At 38.8% G+C, this 20,105-nt stretch overlaps 1 protein-coding gene across 15 annotated transcripts in view; it reads right to left on the bottom strand.

Moving 5' to 3' along the window:
• Positions 1-20,105, bottom strand: part of LOC101155555 (tensin-1) — a 172,530-nt gene that overhangs the window by 55,874 nt on the left and 96,551 nt on the right. For all 15 annotated transcript variants that reach the window (XR_002292726.2, XM_020712927.2, XM_020712931.2 and 12 more), the window contains one exon: positions 10,948-10,986. Coding sequence is in view for 14 of the 15 variants with exons in the window: in XM_020712927.2 (XP_020568586.1) it covers positions 10,948-10,986 (39 nt within the window). In the remaining variant the exon portion in view is untranslated. The remainder of the gene's footprint in view (positions 1-10,947; positions 10,987-20,105) is intronic.

A 20,105-nucleotide genomic window follows, 5' to 3' on the forward strand; every position in this document is an offset into this window, starting at 1 on the left:
CAAATCCAAAGTGTCCCACACAATAGCAAGGGTCGGGAACTTTTTGGCTGAGAGAGCCATGAACAACACATATCTTTAAATGTAATTTTGTGAGAGCCATACAATATTTTAGCGTACCTTTCCCACACTGAGGCACGGAGACTTAACCTCTTTTAAGGTTCTTTTTCTGGTTACTGTAGACTGTAACCAATGCGGTCCAACTTGTTCAGCGACTCCTAAATCTGTCCCGCTGAGAGCGCTTTCCCCAACTTTTTATTCCCTCACTGCCGTAACAGCCCTCCTATTTCTCCTATTTGGCCCATAGCTAAACCCCATTGGTCCAAACTACCCAACAACAGGCTGAGCGACAGAACTGAGGGCCAATCAGCATCTCTGCTTGATGCGTTCACTGAACTCCGAAATTTAGAACGCAACCCAACACCCACCCAGTCCAACTCAGTCCGCTGCAATATGTTTAAAACTAAAAATACAAGTGAATGTGTGCATTTTATGTAATTTCAACACCTTTGAAGTACAATAAGTCTGTGGATTATTTTCAATAACATTGTTGTGCTGTTGCTGATAAATGCTGAGTATTTTTTAGCATTAATACGACTTCTGGTGCTGCATGGTTCTGCTGATGGTCTTGTCTGGTTGACATGCGGTGAGTTTAAGCTCCATGCAGGCACTGAGACTTTCATCCGTTAAACTTGATCATAGGTTATGAAAGATGAAAGAGCCATGGGTTCCCGACCCCTTCAATAGAGCTGGGGCTGTTGACATGCTCACTGTCACCTTCGTCACCTAAATGCTGTTCTGCTTTACCCAATAGCTCCTGCAATGAGGTTTCTGACTGTGTTTGGAAAACGCAGGGGAGATCCTCTCCGCCGAAGGCGGATCTTCCTTCTAGGTTTACTTCCCTGATCGGACCCTCAGAGCCTCCAGAGCGGGTTAATAAAAGAACCAGTCTCCGTTCTTTTAGAGGAAACCGTTTTTATTTTATTTGGGGGGGGGGGGGGGGGGGATAAACAAACAAAAAAGAAAACGGGAAAAAAGTGCAAAAGTGATCCGAACCGAAATTGCCGTACCGAAACGGTTTGGTCCAACTATGTGTACTGTTACACCCCTACTTAATACCATCACTTAATACCATGACTTAGGATCCAGATACTTTTAGGCACGTCAGCAGCATTTCCATCTTGCACTGATGGTAAAGTTTGATTAAATCTGAGAGCAAAGCCAAGCAAAAACAAAAAGTTTACAGTTTCCTTGATACCTTCTATGACAACACATCAATCCAACAATACAATGCTCTGTTTTGCCACATACTCTGTAATTAGCAGTAGTGTGCCTGTTGTTGTTGATCTGTCAAACTAAAGCACAGCGATGATGCAAGTGACTGCCATGTGCCCACCTTCTTCTGCCAGGACATCACATCCCAACATAACTCTCACCCACAGCTATTATTCCTCACCGACACTTTCACATGAACAGAGACCAATTTGACCATTTTACCAAATTATAGCCCACTCTTTTAAGAAAAAGAGTAGGTAGCAAGCTGGAGGTTTCCTCCCATGAATGGCAGGGAGAAACACAGTCAGGAGCCTCTCAGGGAAACAGCTTTGAGCTAAATATACAGTTCTACATCTTTGGAGCTTGAGACATAGCCCATTAAGCCCAGCCCAGCCAGCTCAGTGTGGACAGAAGAGTGGTTAAAATTACCACTTTGGGTGTGTGAGGGTGTGTGACATGGACAGAAAGAGGGAAAGGCAGTGGATGACTTTTCTAAGAGACATGATTCACGGTAATCTGAGCTGTGAAATGAAAACATTCAGAGAAAAACAATCACATCATTTTATTGTAAACTGAGGCAATTATGTGTCTTAAATCACAAAAATTGACCCATCCTACCAACAAAATATGTTTTAAAGTGGATTTAAGATTGACATTTTTAGGGAGTATCTATAATGAATAGACTAATATGTCTTGAAAAGTTTATTTTGAAGTAAATTCTGGTCTATATGTGCCCTCTGTGTTGAGGGCACCGGGACTGGACATCCTTGACAGTCCTGTGCTGCAGTGCCTTCTAATGGGAAGAAACACAAACTGCATGGATGCTCTGATGGTTCACTTAAAGCCAGATTAATTCACTAACAGAAGGCTATTTTTTATTCTCTAGAAAAGGTTATATTTTAGATCTATTACATAATAATAATAAGGTAGAATGTTATGTATTATACTCCTTTTTTTGATTTTGCCTTTCAGTCTGCAGTTTACCTATGAGTATTTCTTGGTTAACAAAAGTTAAACATGTATAGTTCGAGCTGTTTTTTGACTGCATGTTTTAGTAAAAACAGTTGGTGGGGGTGCACTTGTCCACAACAATTATTATCTTTAAAATCCCATCTTTTAAAAAAGTGCTCCTAGTGGTCTTTTTTTATTATGATAATGCAATTTTTAGCTTAGAGAACATAATTTCTGCAGATTGGCAGTAGTTCATTAGAAATTCACCTCTGGGTTGTGGCCAGGATCCCCCTCCACTTCCCATTTTCCAGCTGTTTCCATGCGCTCTTGCTAGTTTACAGCCCTTCACACCTCCAACCTAACATTAACCGTGCAAAAACAATAGCAAGCACTATCCAAGCTATCCAGCTGTACAGTTTTGAATCAGATGCCAGCTCAGACGAGGAAAAGGAAGACTTACATGGATCTAGTTGTCTGCAAATTGATCAGAATGAAGCAGAGGAAGGAGCTTGTGGCCCACCCATCGTATTTTCTACATCACAGTATCCCTGCACTGTACGCCCAGACCAGAGCTATGGTTGAGATAGCGCTGGAGATAACAGAAAGAGTGGGGCTCACGTGTGACAGCCGGACCTCCAGGGCCACAGTCCTACGTGACGTTCACGGTGCACTTTATTAATAAAGACTGGGAAATTAAGTAGTGTGTCCTACAAACCTGAGCAATGCACGAATCCCACTTCAATTCAATTTTATTTATATAGCCCATTAATCACAACAATAGTTGTCTCAATGGGCTTTTTAATAAACATGAAATCATGAAGAACATGAAGCCATATAATTCAATAGGTTATTAACTAAACAGAACTAAACTGACTAAGCTGAAATACCTGTAGGCATCCCTGCCCTTAGACCCCCCTTCTTCTCAAAGCAGCGGTAGACGAGCGGCGTCTTGATGAACATATAAACATACATCACATGCAGCTTTTCCCCAAACGTTTTGTTCACAAAGATGTTTACTTTTAGATGCGCTTTAAGTTTGTGTATTTTATCACTGGTAATTGATTTTGAAAGCAGTTTATGTCTTTAATAACTTAAAGGAAAGTTTCTGGCTACTTGATTTTTTTTCTTTTTCAGGGAGAATTTTATTTTTGTTTACACCACATTTGCACTAAATGGTGTCAATTATTTTTAACAAAGACACTATAATTTGTTCACAGAGTTATCTCATTTACAGCTATTTTTTTAAATAATGCAATGACTATGGCTTTGTTTTTCAAAAGTTAATACCAATGTGCCTGGGAGCTACTTGACTTACCGGTATTCATTTTTTATCCTGTTTACAGCTATTTTGTACTAAATATTGGCACTGCTGTTCATGTTCACTATTGCTTACACCGAATTTTACAGATATTTCCAAATGAAAATTGTCATCGTTTGTCAAAGACATAGTATTGCTGATTTCAGCCATGTTACACAAAAGTCTCTTATTCATTACACCAAATAGGAAATAAGTTGTTTATTATCATTGTGTTAAAAAATAAATGGGGAAATATAGTTCTTCTTTCTTAGAGTTTGATTTAGAGACGATATTTAGAGACGATATTTATCGATTATCACATTATTGTCAGGTTGGGAGGGCTGATGAGCGTGAAGGACCCCAAATGCAGAGACGGGAGGCACACGGTTCCAAAGCAAGGGGTTTATTCTTAACGAAAGGCGCTGCAGAGCAGGGAAACAAAACCAAAACTAACTGTGGGCATAGCATGAACACATGGCAGAAGGGAGTCAGGGAAGAGACGTTGATGGACCAGCACAAGAGGAAGGCAGAAACAAGACTGAAATACAGACAGGTCTGACAAGACACAGGTGACAACGATCAGGAGAGACTGGAACCAGGGAGGTAAAACTCAAAACCATGCCATAAAAGTAAACCTTTCAAAATAAAACAGGAAACAGAATTCAAACATGACAAGAACCTTTATCTTTCTAACGTTACTTTCCTCTTTTGCATTCAAACTTTTATACATAAAGTTGAAAAAATGTTTATCACTGCTTTATAGTTTTCCATGTCAACCCCAAACACAAACACATACATGAGAGGTCGTCATTCTGGGGTCTGGTTTTTACACAAAGAATTACACCATCTGATAGGACACTGACTGATTTAAAAACAAAAATCCATAGTGGTTTAAAACAAGTTCACACCAGAATTGTGCAAAGCCTTCATAACAATTGGTTACAACACCCCACTGAAATCTTAGTTCTGTCATCATAAGAACCTCTGCTTACTCCGCCTCAGTAAGGCATGAAAAAGGCTCATAAACACTCACACCTGTTCCTCTCTCAGGCCCCGCGCTGCTTCATCTGCAGCTTTCACAGCCACATCCCAGAAATGTAAACACTGACTTAAGAGGAAGGAGCATCACACACAACCGATGCGTGAGTTCTTCTTCCCGTCTAAGCCCAGTAGGGAAAGGGGGACTTAGTGTACCAAGGATGTCATTGGATCATGGGGCATGTGGAGGTCGGTGCTGTGTTTTCCCACAGCCCTTCAGCAGGTCTGAACCTAAACCACCTTTGACATGTCGCTGGTCCTCACCCTGCTGGTGATTCTGATAGGGACATGGCTGCTGTCTTATAATGTGTTTTTTTATGGTGTATAGTAAAACATAAAGTCAATGGATTTCAATTCAATTTAAAATAGGGCTGCACAATATGAGCAAAACTTGCGATGTGCGATATTAGTGATCAATATTGCAATAACGATATAATTTGCGATATATAAACAAATAGCAAAACAACCAAAAACATCATTACCATCTCATTGCAACAGTTTAAAAAAATGATACTCCAAATGACCCTTGTTGACGTAGGCAAACATCTAACACAAAAGGGCTCATTTGATTGGTCAACATCGGAAAAGGTCCATCCAATTGGTCAAATGCATAAATGGATTTATTTGATTCGTTAAATGCTTCAAGCTGCCATAGGATTGTATTCGCACATTTAAGGTAACCATTTATTGCGATTTTTGCTGGCTTTTGCGATATGGATATTGCACTGCTTGATATTGCGATAACAATAAATTTGCGGTATATTGTGCAGGCCTAATTTAAAACAACACAAATTATTAATAAGAAACCAATAAAAAAGGGGAAAAAATATCTAAATAAAATAAACTATTTAAGACAGTTCAGTCCAGATCAATCCACTAAACCGTTTTGTGCCACTATTTTGCATTATTAGCCAATATGAATGAACAACAAATTCAATGTTTGATGTAAACTGTTGTACTGATCATGGCATTGGAAAAGTAGCAAAATAAATGGTCAAAAAATTAGAAGGGCCACCATTAAATATCTATCATTGCTTTTCTGTTAATGACTACAGCGTTTCCTCATTAGGTTCTAAAAATTACCCGCAATAGGAGAAAACTGTAAAGTAGAATTACAGATGTTTTTAAACTCCTCACTACACTCTTTGTGAACCTTTCTCAGACATGAACAGTTTCAGATGTTTCTCTCTTGTTTAAACTCTCAAAGTTCAAACCTTCATTGACAAATGAGTCTGTGATTATAGAATGAAAACAAAGACCTGATCGTGATTGAAGATTCATGTAGATTTGACTAACTGAACGTATTTTGTACAAGAGACACGGAACGGAGGAGACTCACTGACAAGGTCTCCAGCCATTTGGTATGCAGATCACAGTGCACTGTAAAAAATACATTTTTTTTAAGCATGTAAAATAGCGCTGAAAAAAATCTGAGACCACGAAAGATGAACTGCAATACAGCGAGGGAACGCTGTATTAGCTATTCTGAACAAACAGCTTGATCTCAATTGATTCCCAACTCAAACAAGGACCGAACTTTAATCGTGAACCTTTGCACAGCGCCTTCATGTAACACAAATACCAGTCGGTGAACAGGATTACTGCATTATGTGGGAATGGGATGCCCTTATCTGGGCGCTCCCCCAGAGCTCAGTGTCTACTTTCTGTTTGAGTTCCTGCATTCCCGAGAAGCTGCGGTCATACTGTAACCGGATCCAGGACGGCACCTGAATGCACGGCGTGACCCGAATTACATGAGGGAAACGTGTGTGGTTCTAAACACGGTGCTAATTGAACTGCATCGATGCAGCCTTTGCTTACGATTACTCATTCACACCAGTGCCAAGGTCCTGTGCCCCCTGTACACAACACCTGTAGAAAAGAATGGAGGTGACGTAGGTGTTCGCTGTTTATTGTCTGCTTGTGAGAACATGCATTTGTCTGGGTTTGGGGTGAAGTTAGCCAGCCTCCCCAGTGAAAACCCCAACCAATTCTCCACCTCCATGAACTCATTATGCAGTAAAACACTTCTTTCTGCCATGCTTTACAGCAACCACACAAGAGTCTTATCCTGACAATGAACCCAGCACTGCCACAGATTTAATTAGGATTTTTTGAACGTTACGTATGAACATTTATTGAGACATCAATTTTTTTATGGATGGTAAATAAATGTCATTTTTAGCTCCAACTTTTTAGTGATTTCACTCATTTCTCATTTCCAAAGAATTGAAGTTTTGTTCTTGGTCAAACTAAAAAAAAACTAAAAAAAAAGATTTTGGAAAACAATTTAGAGACAGGCTGTCCAAATCGAAAATTTGATTAAACAATAATACTATTATCTGAGTACACTTATGAGTACACTTTGTTTTTGTCAAAAAACATAACTAAAAAAACTTTGAAAAAAAAGGAATGAGATGCTCTCCCAACTTTTTTTTACCAGTTGAGCTTGGAAAACACCTGTGAAAATATTTGATTTTCATTTTAATCAGATGGAGTCTGATCTTCTGGTATTGGAGTTGTATTCTGTCCAGTTTGCAGCACATCCATCTCACTGGAATTCAGAGAAGGGAAAAAAAAGGCTCTTATTCCTGCCCAACATTTTTCGTCCTCTCAGTTAAATTATGGTCAGGGTTGTACTTGGTCTGCACCTGAATAGGATTGTAAATCACTTTGGCCTCTTTCTGTGAGCAAAGCAATTCGCCAAACAAGGAGCTGAGCTGTCCAAGATCGACCCTTAGACTGGAACGCTGCTGCTGGGAATGCTTGCAAGCATGCATGTCGATGTCTAAAGCAAACATCTTCAGCCAGTGCCTGTCAAACACATGGAAAGGGACACATGCTGTTCTCCCAAATAAAGAGATTTGCTCATCTTGGTAGGAAATATTTTATGACACCATTTATATGACACAAGTTTCCCAGTAAAATTAAATATCTTAACGGTTACAGGAACAAGACGTTAACACTTCCTGTTCCTCTTAACATTACAAAAACACAATGAACCTGCTTTATCGCCACCTATTTTTCACTCGTTTCTATTCTTTTCAAATTGACATATCCATGATTTACGCATTCAAATGAAAGATGGACTCATTATAATTTTATTGACCTATTCAGATTATTTTCTACTATTTTATTTTGTAAATTAAGTTTTTAATTTATTGACTTCAAACAGGATAGATTCAATATTTTAACCAATGATTCGTGTAAGTATTGTCAGATCGCTTTTGCTATAATTGTGCATCTTTAAGTTTCAATTTTCTCCAACTAGCTGCAGCAACATGAATGTGCAGTTCATGATAGTTTCAGAGTGGACTCAAAGATTAGATGATAACACGGGAAGCAGAATAACCTTTAAATACTCTTCAACAAGAGTAAAAGAGACACTGGCTTTATGTCAAATTTACGAAAAATCTCCACAAACACCAGAAAAACTTGCAAGATTTATCATTGACTACAGTTTACAAGAGTCAGAATAAATAACGTTTTTTAAATCTATAACACTGCTTGCCCAGATGTCAGCCACTTCCACTGAACAAATAATTGTACATCTCTAATTGTTCTAAATGCAACTTCTTAACCAGCAGACTAAAGGTATGTGGCAAAGTTTTGACTAAGGGTGTATTCAGTCAGGAAAAATCCTTTGCTCCAAATGAAGTCCCGAACCTTACGTTTGGTCTGTATTCTGACTGACATCAAGCGGACCATTCTGATTCGGATCAAAGCTTGTAACCAAAAGCACATAACGAAAGATCTCGTCAGTCATTGACCAGGAACTACGTGGGCGGGTTACAACAACAAGAGAAAGATGAACGTGCTGTGCTTTACAATCCTTATCGGGACAGTTAACTTATTAAAACGTTATATTTTGATTACTTGTAATATTGATACGGAGGAGGCACGCTGCAAGGTGGGTACTGGCAAGGAGACGTGAAGTGTATGCTTTAACTCAGAGGATGCTAACAACTGCAGTGATGAGGAGACGAGTATGAAGGTATGCTGCTAAGAGTTTATGAGATATAGATTTTCAGGAAACCAGTGAGAAGCAATGTGTATCACGCTAAAAGTTGTTTTGGTGAGCCTGCATTCATCCGACCACATTTCAAGGAGTTGCTGTCTCTCACCATTGTGGTGTTATGGCATTGATTTTAAGAGAATTCTGCTAAGGTACAAGGTAGCTTTTAGGATGACGTCACAGCAGCGCCACGCGTGTGCCGTGTCTGAAAATGTTCTAACAAGTAAACAGTTGGACTCTATTTTTCTGTTTGACAACACGGTCCAAACATGATCCTCTTTTGTAACACCTAGAATACGATAGCAAAACCTATGCATAAATGTTTGATTTCATAAACTGTTCCTTTTATAAATTATTTTATGTACAGTTATGTACTAAGGAGCTGCGCACTAAAAAAGGTAGAAGTACCGATGTATTTTTGTTAGAGCTTGCATATCTTTACAAATTAACATAAGTTAGCAAATGATCTGTAGCACAGCTTATCAAAGTTTACAAGGGAAATAAGTGCTATAATGACAAACAGAAATGCTTTAGGAGGAAACGCTTCTCCATTTTCATGCCAACACGCCCTGTCATAAATCTTCACCTCCACATCCAAAAGTCAACCCAGGTACATCAGAAAAACAAGGCTCTGGTTGATTTTCTAACTGATGCACACCCCATTTACATCTAAAATGTCTCTCTTTTTCCTGCGTTGGGTCTCCTGCTCCTGCATATTTCAGTCGCTTTCCTGTTCTAGCATACCTAATTCAGCTCATCATCTCTTCAAAGCTGCGAAAAAGAATTGATAACACACTGGAATTTGAATAAAGTCTGCTAGCAGATCAAAATATGGAAAATGTGGAAGTTAAGGAGACCGGCTGACTCCTGTTAGATGCCTACAAGCCTCTATGGAGACGTTTTGCAGTGCTGTCATTATCTGGTATGAAAATAATTTGTTAAGCTGTGGAGCACTAAAATGTGAAACGTGACTTAACGCCTTAATTTATTCAGTTCGAAATTAATAAAGTTCTTATTACATTGTGGCAAAACAGCTCATGAACAAAAATTGTGCATTTATAAGGTGGAATTAAAGTATATTTTGAGGAGACACAATTTTACAGAGTCTATGCTTTTTTTCTTCTTTCATTTTTGTCAACAGGACACCTTTTTTTAAATAGATTGATTATATTTCCAGTGATATGATGAGGTTTTGGACGGAGTTTCAAACCCACGATTGTGTGACATTTGCCATTAAAGTGGGTTCTTTAGTGTATAAGGTGTGGTTAGTTTCACCACTTCTTGCCATCTTGATTATTCGTACCAACAGTAGCTAAACTGCAGCTCTGCAATTTAACTGATGTGTTTTCAAGCATTTAAATGTATAAGGCAAGTATAAAAAATGTAATTTATTTGTTAACATATATTAATTTTTTAAAATTTGAACCCAGTTTTGTGCAGTCGAGTTCAAACTGGTAAATTGAAGGCAAAATTTCGCAACTAAAGGTGTTTATTACAGAAACCCGAGGACTCAAGAGAGTGCTTCTTTAAACGTCCAAAGTCACTTTTGACATCTCAAACAGATGTCTTCATGTAGAAACCATCCAGTGTAACAGAACCTCGGAGGATAATAACATGCTCTTGTTTAACTATGGCAGCGTCCATAAAAGAAAAACAGAATATTTTCTGTGTGAGCACACAAATGGGCAGGATGGCGGGGGGGATTTTGGTTTTTAAGCACCAGAAACCATTTCAACACACAACATGTGACAAAGCAAGAGAGCAAGTTTTTTCTTCTTATGATACCAAATAAGGCCATGCAACAAGCTTCGATTTTACTGACCTCAAACTCCAGCATAAAAACACCACATCCCACAGTTACACACTATCAGGGGGAAGATGATCAATAGAAACTGTTTGGATTTTTTCCTAAAATGTTTAAATTTATTTCTAAAGGAAAACCTCTCTTGAAGACTGACTCTGATGAAAATTGTGTTTGTTTTAAGTGTTCTTGTGGCATTTTTTTGATGGTGGAGGACATTTATTAATATAATTAAGCTCAAAATTGTATTTTTGATCAATTCTTTATTGAATTAAATGTCAATCAAGAGCAGATGTAAAACATACTGCTTGAAAAAGAGCCTATTTGTGATGTAGAAAATACACTGGGTGGGCCACAAGCTCCCTGCTCCGCCCCGCCTAAACTTTCTAATGAACTGCTGCCACTCTGCAGAAACTGTCCAATAGAGAACAACACAGGATTTTGGATTTTGGCTAAAACCTGCATGATCCTATATAAAAGACCACTGGAAATGCTTTGAAAATAGATCAAAAGGTCGGAGAGGGTCTTCTATTAGTCTGAAACATGACAAAAAACACTCAAATAGTAACTTACCAACTCATAGTTTGCTGCTGGAACACAAGGTGAAGATACCTGAAAACAAAACAAAAACAAAAATTTGGTTACTTGTGTTATTATGATCTTTTTCTTTTCGCAAACATCTTTCTGAAAACTCCTTCACCTACATTCAGAATCCGTTTTGCAGCTTTCTACCCAGCTAGTCCTGTTTTACATATCAACAGCTGACAGCATTTATTTTTTATCAATGTCATAAAGAGTGCTGGAATTTTACCACAGGAAGCTTCAACATTTTGACCCCTTCATTCAGTATTGATTTATCAATTGAGGGAGCCGGTTTAGCTCGTGCTGGTTTGCGGCGCCTTCCATCCGTGAAACCAGGGTTCAACTCCGGGCTGCTCCCTGTTCCCTTCTCTACCCCTGTGCCGGTTTCAAGCCCGGTTTGAGAAGGTTGCGTCAGGAAGGGCATCCGGCGTAAAACATTGCCAAATTTACCATGCGACTTGTTCGCTGTGGCGACCCCTGATGGGAAAAGCCGAAAGAGGAAGAAGATTCAGTATTGATTTAAGTGGGAAAACATTCGACTCACCCATAAAAAATCATGCACTTTAACATGACTTCACCCACAGAGACTTCCATTGAAAGCAACGGTAGAATTATCACCTTGTAAAAGCTCTATACATAGAATTAACGGTAAAGCTGTTACATTGGATCACATGGGATTTTATGTATGTGCCTATTAAGATGGCCAGTTAGTATGTCACAACATAATGTCTTCCCTTAAGCATATTTCATCTCATTTTGCTTTTACAATCTGCAACTTTACAGCTTTGGTTAAATCTCGGCTATGTGCCTCCTTGAAAAGAGGAAAAGGCCATTTTAGCAAAATAAAATCTCAATTCCTTCCAATGTATATTACCTGACCACACAGCAGATCCAGTTACACAGAGCTGTAAACACGCTGGAGCGATTAGCTACTGATATACCTCATGCTAATTGCTCTGAATGAACTGGGGAAAAAAACTTTGGGCAACCTCTGCCATGAAAAAAAACTCTAGTTCCAGGTTGTTTTTACCACATTTTGAGTTTGGAGGCCAAATGCATCCATTAACAGAGAATTATCCCAGCAGTTTGAGTGAACAACTTTGTTTTTATTGTCAAAAATGACAGTACTTTCTCATTAGAATAACAACTTTAGAACATATCAGTGCTAATTACAAGATTAGCAGCCTAAACAAAAAAAGAGGCGGAAAAACACAATCATCATTAACATGGAGAGCCCTCGGATCTCTAACTATGTGAAATGTTACTTAACTCGAACAAACTACAATGGCCTGGTAAGAAAAAAGACTAGACTGCCCAACAAAACTCATGATCTGTCAAGTGTCTGGGCTAATCTCATTGCACAAGCTTACAGCGCATACCGAAGACTGAGGGGCTAATAAACAGGGGCAGTATAACGATCATGACTTCTGTAGAAGATTCAAATTGAGGCTTTCTTAAACAAAGGAAGACATTAAAGATAGACATGTTTGATGAGAACAAATACAGATAGGATGTAATCAAGATGCTTCCTTCCTGTGCATGTCTGTGTTCTGTCTTGTTGCTGCTGCTTCATAATCGCTCACATGCGGCTTTAATGAGGAGCACAGTGCAAATTTAATTTCCAACTGTTAGTGATTTCATCTGTAAGATGGATGAGAAATCCTTAGGAGTGTAACTTAGGAGGAAACTGGTTGTTTTTCATCAATAAAATTCTACTAAAACCTTGAGTTCCAGCTTATGAAGAGGTTTGTTTATCATCCTTGTTGTTTTTATTTGTATTGGTTTCCCCATCCCTTCTGGAAGTCTCGCGAGACTAGGACATAATTCATGTTTTACCTCAGGTTCACGCCATCCTTCTGTTGTGAGAGGTATAGGTGACTCTCTTCTCTGTGTGTATTTACTTTTATTGCTTTTGTGCTTCTGGGTGGTGAATTTGGCATTTTTGTGACCCTGTAGGCAAAAATGTTCTGGAGACCTCCAATCACGAATTTGTTGTTTTCTGTTTATGTCAAGTTAAATCCATTGATCAAATCAAAGTCATCATGTCCTTCGTAATTGTACGAAACGTAAAGGAACAAGTGAGGTGTTAACGGGCTTGTCAAAAGCAGGACACGCCCATTACACTGGCTGCTATGAATCCTTTTGGATCAGACGATGATCTAGGGTTTTATGTCAGTCCCAAGCAATACAAGTCCCTTTAGTGTTCCACCACAATGCTTTCTTTTATCATTACTAAACGCAAAGGTATTTATAATTCCTTGTAGCTGATAATTTAGGTTTCTTCAAATAGAATGATCATTACTATTATCTCTATTTTTGCATCTACATCTTATTCTATACATCTTATATTGTCATTCCCACCTTTGTCCGTCTTCTCTACCACAATCACCTCTGAACGCCGATGACTCTAAAAAGCCTCTTTACCAGTCACTCAAATGGCAGACTTTCATGAAATCCAAACAGCCCTTATCTCATCATCAGAACTCTCGCAAGTACTGTCACCGGCTGATTTAGTGAACAACGTTGAGGATGTAGCAGTCACCTTTGGTCATTAACGTATTTTATAGCTTCCTGTTCAAATTGAACACAAGGATGTAATCTTGCAACAAACATGCTTTCGCCTGTAGCAGTAGCCTTAACAGATGCTGACCTGACAGTGAAAGATACCGTACCTCAATTTAATTAATGATCCAATACAGAAACATCAACACAATGGCTTGTTGGACTTATGATGTCTTTACTTTGACCCAGTTTAAAAAAATGACTTTGTATGGAAAGCAACAGCAAGGAAGACTTTATTCTATATGTTTAGTTTAGACAAAGTGCTCCTCCGTGACTGCTGTCTATCACAGATGCCCAGAGCATCTCAGCCGACGGCTTGAATGATGGCATTACTGCGGAATGTGCCTCTGGTTTCAGGAATTTCATCTGGCACCGTGGACTGGGTCTGGAGTCCACAGACACAGTGCCTAGGTCTGTTTTAAATCACACCCGTAACAAGTTATTCTAACCCCCCACCCACCCCCACCCTCCATATCCCTGCTTCAACCAAAGCCCCCGCCGCCGTCCTTATCGCTTCTTCTGCCAGGGGCCCGTCTCTTACAGATGCCCGGACTCCTTAGGCCTGGAGAGTGTTTTCACCTGCGCACTGTAAGCTGTTGACAGCTGAGCCACCTGCAGCGAATGATTATGTGTGCGTAGCAAGTTCAGATGGAGGCATACTTTGAATAAATATAACAAGGGTTACTGTAAAGAAAAGCAAGATATATGAGATATTTAGACTTTATGTCATAGTCTGCAATGCCAAAAAAGATTTCTTAGCCAACACCCAACGATATGACTGGGCCATTTAATCTTTGCAAGTACGGGAATCTTTTCAAAGTCGACATTTAATATTTGCTGTCTACTTCTATATGGGAGCGCTGACTTTTCATCTCTTATGATTAGATTTCATGTCAGGACAGCGTTGGTGTTCAGCCGATGAATGACTGACATCTCACTCGTCTGCTTTCAGGTCTGTCTATCTATGACAGGCAGGAGAACTTTATTATAAGTGTATGGAGTTGGGTGACCTCATATACTTCCCCGCAGAGCTCTGCTCAGTTTCAACCTTGTGGAGCTCTTGGCTCTTTAAATAATATGTTATATGATAATAGAGAGATTTCCAGGTCCTGCTGTGCATTTATTTTACAGAATTTATTTCTGAACCTGCCCAACTAGAGCTGGGATGTGAATCATAAAACAATATATAACCAAAAAAAAACCCACAGGGTGTTTTTATTCCTCTTCATTTTAAAGACCAAGCCCCAAGTGCATGACACCACAATGGGGATTGATATAGTGCAGTTGGAGGAGAGCCATTTAGATAGGCAAGAATAATCATCATTTAACGGAGTATGCAACATATATCCAATAAAATATTTTCTGCACTATAAGGTGCACTTAAAAGCCCTCATTATTTTCAAAAGACAACAGTGTGTCTTATAATCTGGAGCACCTTAGATATGGATGCATTCTGGTTGTGCTTAACGATGTATAATGCTGCAGCATTCTATCAAAATGTCAGTCTGTTTTTGTGCAGCTTCCAAACAAGTTTGGGTAATATTGTAAGTACACTAACGTGGCTAACATGTAGCAGTGTCTGACTTTTTTTTAATGTGTTCTTATAAAGATTGGGATCGTAATCACAGATACTGATACTGTTTTAGCAGTATCATACTGTTTTTATTACATGTTACAAACAAGTTCTAAAGTCACAACCAACACAGTTGAAGCCTGACGGACAGACCTATCTCTGGGACTTTTGTCTGGCTTAATGCGCCAGTAGTTAGGTGCGCCTTATATATGACATACATTGGACAATAGACCAACTATGGTGCGCCTTATACTCCTGTGCACCCTATAGAGCAGAAAATGCAGTAACTGCTCTGAGGCATCCTGCTTTAAGAAACTATGACACACATAAATGTGTGAAAACTAATGGGATTTTAACCTGTACCTGTAGGCAATCAGAAAAGGGGGTTCTGTCACATTAAAATTACCTAAAATTGTAAATTGTGTATTGTTTTTGGTAGAGCCAGACAGTTTGTCCAAAGGCTTAATAGTAGGTTATCCAATAAAACATTTAAGAAATATATATATTTATCCAGAGTAAACCAAGGAACCAAGAGTGGTTAGATCCCAGACCAACAGGTGGGAAACTGAAGTGTTAAAAGTAATCCAGACAAAAGCATCCTAGAAGAAAAGTCTGCTCTCAGACAGCTAAATAGACTTAAATCAAAGCATGTGAGTTACTCCTGATCATGCTCATGGTTCATGCCAGCAGCATGACTTTGAGAACAGTTGTCAGTGCACCTATTTGGTTCAGAAGATTTTGTCTGAACATTTATGTGCATTTTCTGTCATAGATTAAGAAATCATTTTTTCAGAAATGTTTATGTTATATATTTCCTAAATGTTTGACGTTTGCTGTTGCAGCAGAGTCCACATTTCAGAGCTTTGTCCATCATTTTAGGGCATTCTTGATGGTTTGTGGCGACTTTAATTGGCACTTTTGGATGTGAGATAAAAAAGACAAACTTGAAAAATAGGATTTCTTTTTGATTTATTTTTTGACAAGCAGCCAAAAGAAAGTTTAACAGGGAAACCTATAAACAACATTTCTGTTACTTTTAGGACCACATCAGTCCTGAAAACTCCAATTATCCTGAACTTGTCTTAGCTTCTGTTATTCTTTGAACAATCAAATTTGCAGGACAGTGAGACATGACACGCACAAATCCTATTTGATCCATCACCTACATATTTCTGCACTTCAAAAAGGGGGATTTTTAAAAAGGAGCATTAACTGAAGGGGCTGGAAAAAGCAATTGGATGACACCACTGAATAACAACTGACAGTTATGAGAGGGCAAAAATGGTTCTTGTCCTATAACTTTATAATATTTTGACTGCAAAAACATTTTTAAAAAATTAACAAATGTACTCTTTAATCATTTTAAGTTTGATTGGAATCTATCTTTTCTTCCTAATAGCAGGAAATGTATTGAATTCCATCATATTATTTGCAAATAATGCTCACCTGTTTATGAACCAATTTCTAAAAGGGAAATTGTATTAAAAGTTTGGAAAAATATTAACTCAGCAGTCAAAACACAAAGTGCAAAGTAAACACAGGCCTCTGAATATTATTTGAATTTCAATGAAAAGCTTCACCAAGCCTTTTGTCTGGACGCTGTCGTGCGTGGGGAGGCGGCCTGGCTAGAGTGCATGTTGATCCTATCGGGGGTATTTAAATGAGTGTAATATAATAAAGGATAATTGTGTTGTTGCATTCCATACATACTTCTGTTAACAGCATTAAACGAGGGCCCATTTCCTCCGGACAAAAAGTCCATGTTCGACATCTGTGGCTGCACGGACGGCATTCACATGCTGTCAGCTTCCTACAGGCCACTGACACACTCCAGACAGGCGCATTTTGTAAGGCTGGATTATGGTAATGACCCCACTCCTGACATTACTGGCTAGAATATGTATGTAAGTAAAGCAATTTTAAACATAAAGCAGGACAACAAAAGAGAGCCCTATCAACTGTATAATGGGGGGGGCATGCAGACGCAATCGTTTTCACTCTGAAATAGATGATCTGGCAATGTACAGGATAATCGAACCTAGCATCTGGTTGCCCTTAGTACCGTACTTTTAAAATATTCCAGATTTTTGCATCTGGTAGATCCAGGTAGAATGATTTTAAGTGTAACAAAAGGCTTTGTTGCATTTCTTATGGTGGATCTACGTGGACTTTTTGGAACATTGTCAGGGGGAAAAAATTTGATGGGAGAGCTCCAGGGAAGTAAACTCCTTTCAGTTTTTATTCTGCATTTTTTCCTACAACTGATTCGTCTTTATAGACTAAAAAGTCATGACACTTCTATAAACATTGCAGCACCAGTCTTGTTACATATGAGTTTGGCTTCTTTAACCATGTGTTGTTGATATATATTTTTTTTCTTCTTGGCCAGAACAAACTTCTCTGTTTTTTTTAAAGATCCTCTCTTTAAAAATTGTATTTTTTGGTGTTTCTAACATGTTCTTTAGGCATTTTGCTGATGATAGAGGACATATTTAAAGAAAATTATGTTTGAATATGCATTTCTGAGTATTTCTTTATTCAAATTGAGACGAATTTAGACAAAAAAAAGCTATTTGAAAAAGAGCGTATATGTGACATGCAAAATTCGGCCAAATGGGGAGAGGAATAGGGGACGGGGTTGCTCCTCAAGGATCCCACTTACACTTTAAAGGCAAATTTCAGATCTGCAGAAACTATGTGCAACACAGGCTTTTTTTATTATTTTGGCAAAAAAAACAACATAATTCTAATTAAAATGCCTACTTGAAATGCTTTTACGATAGAGTGGGACTTTAGAGAAAGTTGTGGAAAGTGTAAGATTAATGGAGAAACACAGTGAGGAAGACATGTAATCGAGTGAACGTCAGTCTCCAACTGCTCTTCCGTGTCTCTGAGCAGGTGATTTATGCTTCTTGGCACAAATGAGGATGTTTATTCAGTGGGAGAAATCTTCCAGTGCTGGTGTTTCTATTCTGAAAATGGTTCATCTAAGACAAAAATTAACATTTATTTGTTTATTTCCTTTTTTTCCCATTTAATCATGCATATGCAGTTTCTAGCCAAAATCAAATACTTGTGTTGTTTACTAGTGAGAAGGACTGTTGGCACCCTGCTTATCAACATCATTATGCTTAAAATTTCCTGCTAGCTTACAGCCCCTTACACCCCCAACCTAACATTAGTGGTGCAACGAAAATGGTGAGCAAAAGTTTAATTTTCTTTATAAATTCCCTCCATTATCATAAAAATGCCACAAGAACATTTTAAAAACATAATTTTAATTGGAGTGTACCTCGTGTTGCATCTGTAGGAACAAACTAGCCTGCAACAAAACCAGACAAAATAAGTGAACGTCTGCCATGTTTATGCCTCAATTTGGTCTTCAGTCGACCAGAGTGTCTGCTCACTCTCATCCCTCTCTTTGTTGGATGGAACCGATGGCGTGGCGAAGGAAGAACTGACGGCTTGTTTCTTTTGTTCCAGAGTTACACTTAGGGTCATGTTCGCTTTAGTGGCTCTTTCAGCCAAAAGCCAGCATTTAGCAGCACGCTGATTTACACATTGAGCATAGCCATCTCTGTCTGGCACCAGGCCAAACGCTCCAGGACAAAGAGCGGAGAAGGAGGGGAAAGGGCAAAAGGAGGAGGCAGCCATGAAGAATTGGGGTTGGGAGGTTAGTAGACATGGTTTTCAATTTTCTTATTATCTGCTTTTAAGAGAAAGCAATGGTCTTTATAGAAAAAGTGTATTTACTGAGTCACAGACCAACCTATCACAACTATGTGAATACGGAGCAAATAAACTTCTTTAAGCTTTTGTGCTAAGATTAGCTGGTAAAAAAAACATGCAGAGGGGAGATTAAGATGTGGTCTTCTGTTTGTTTGAGTGCCATAACCTAACAAAGAAAAATGTTTTGTAGTAAGAAAATGGGACAAGCTGAGGCGGACCTGACAGTTGCTGCTGCTGCTATCCAGAGTAGAGTCAGATACCAGACTGGCATCCATTCACCCCTTCAAGTGACCTCCGTGCTATTATGTACATTCCACTGTGTGGAGATATTCGTAGATCCAACCCATCCGTCATGATGTTACTTTATGCTTAAAATTGCACTTTCAAAGGGATATGGCCTTTTGATTGGTATGTCGCTGGACATGTTACAACAACTTGTATACTTATTTCTCCCATTTTTAACCCATTCTTGGAAAAGGTGAAGTCAATTTCCACTATGGGCTGTATAAGAGAACTGAAGTGTGATGTCACCCATAGAAAATAACTTACCTTTGGCTCCAGCGAAATGAAGTCAATTAAATTGCCATTTTTTATGATATGGACATCACCTTGTTGGAGCCAGACAATGTCAGTAATCAGTGATTGGTCCAAATCGGTCTGAGTCATCGTTTCTTTGCCAATCACTCTTGACAATCAGGAGTGAAATTGGCAAGAGTTGTCCTGTTCCTAGACAAACGTTTAAAACAGTTGCTTGACATGGGGGCCACATACTTTTATTGAGACATGTGATTGCTCAGTTTATACTTGAATAACTTGCACTTAAAAAAAATGTCATGAAAAAAATAGGATAAGTAAGATCATGTTAAATAAAGGTCGCAGGGCAAGAAGGGTTATTCTGACAAATATAATGACTTTATTTCTCAATAGAAGTCAATAGGACGCCATACATTCAACAGGTCTCTCATAAAATGTTTAACCCTTGTGCTATCTTAGATGACCCCACCCTTACATTGATGTGTTCTCTCTACCTTGACAAAGGTGGATAAAGGTGGAAAGATTTCATGTAATCCCTGGACACCAGTGAGGTTCACAAATCATTGAAGAAAAAAGGTTCAGAGCACTGTCTAGTGGGTCTAGATGACCCAACTCCCATTGTTAAAGTGCCCAGGGTAGCACAAGGGTTACAATATTTGACGGATTCTACCAAGTTCACTCCTTATTGGCAAGAGCGATTGCCTTAGAAACAATGACTCAGACCTACTCGGACCAATGACTGCTGACTGAC

This window comes from Oryzias latipes, chromosome 21 (assembly GCF_002234675.1).
Source record: "Oryzias latipes chromosome 21, ASM223467v1".
In the NCBI taxonomy this organism is placed as follows: Eukaryota; Metazoa; Chordata; class Actinopteri; order Beloniformes; family Adrianichthyidae; genus Oryzias; species Oryzias latipes.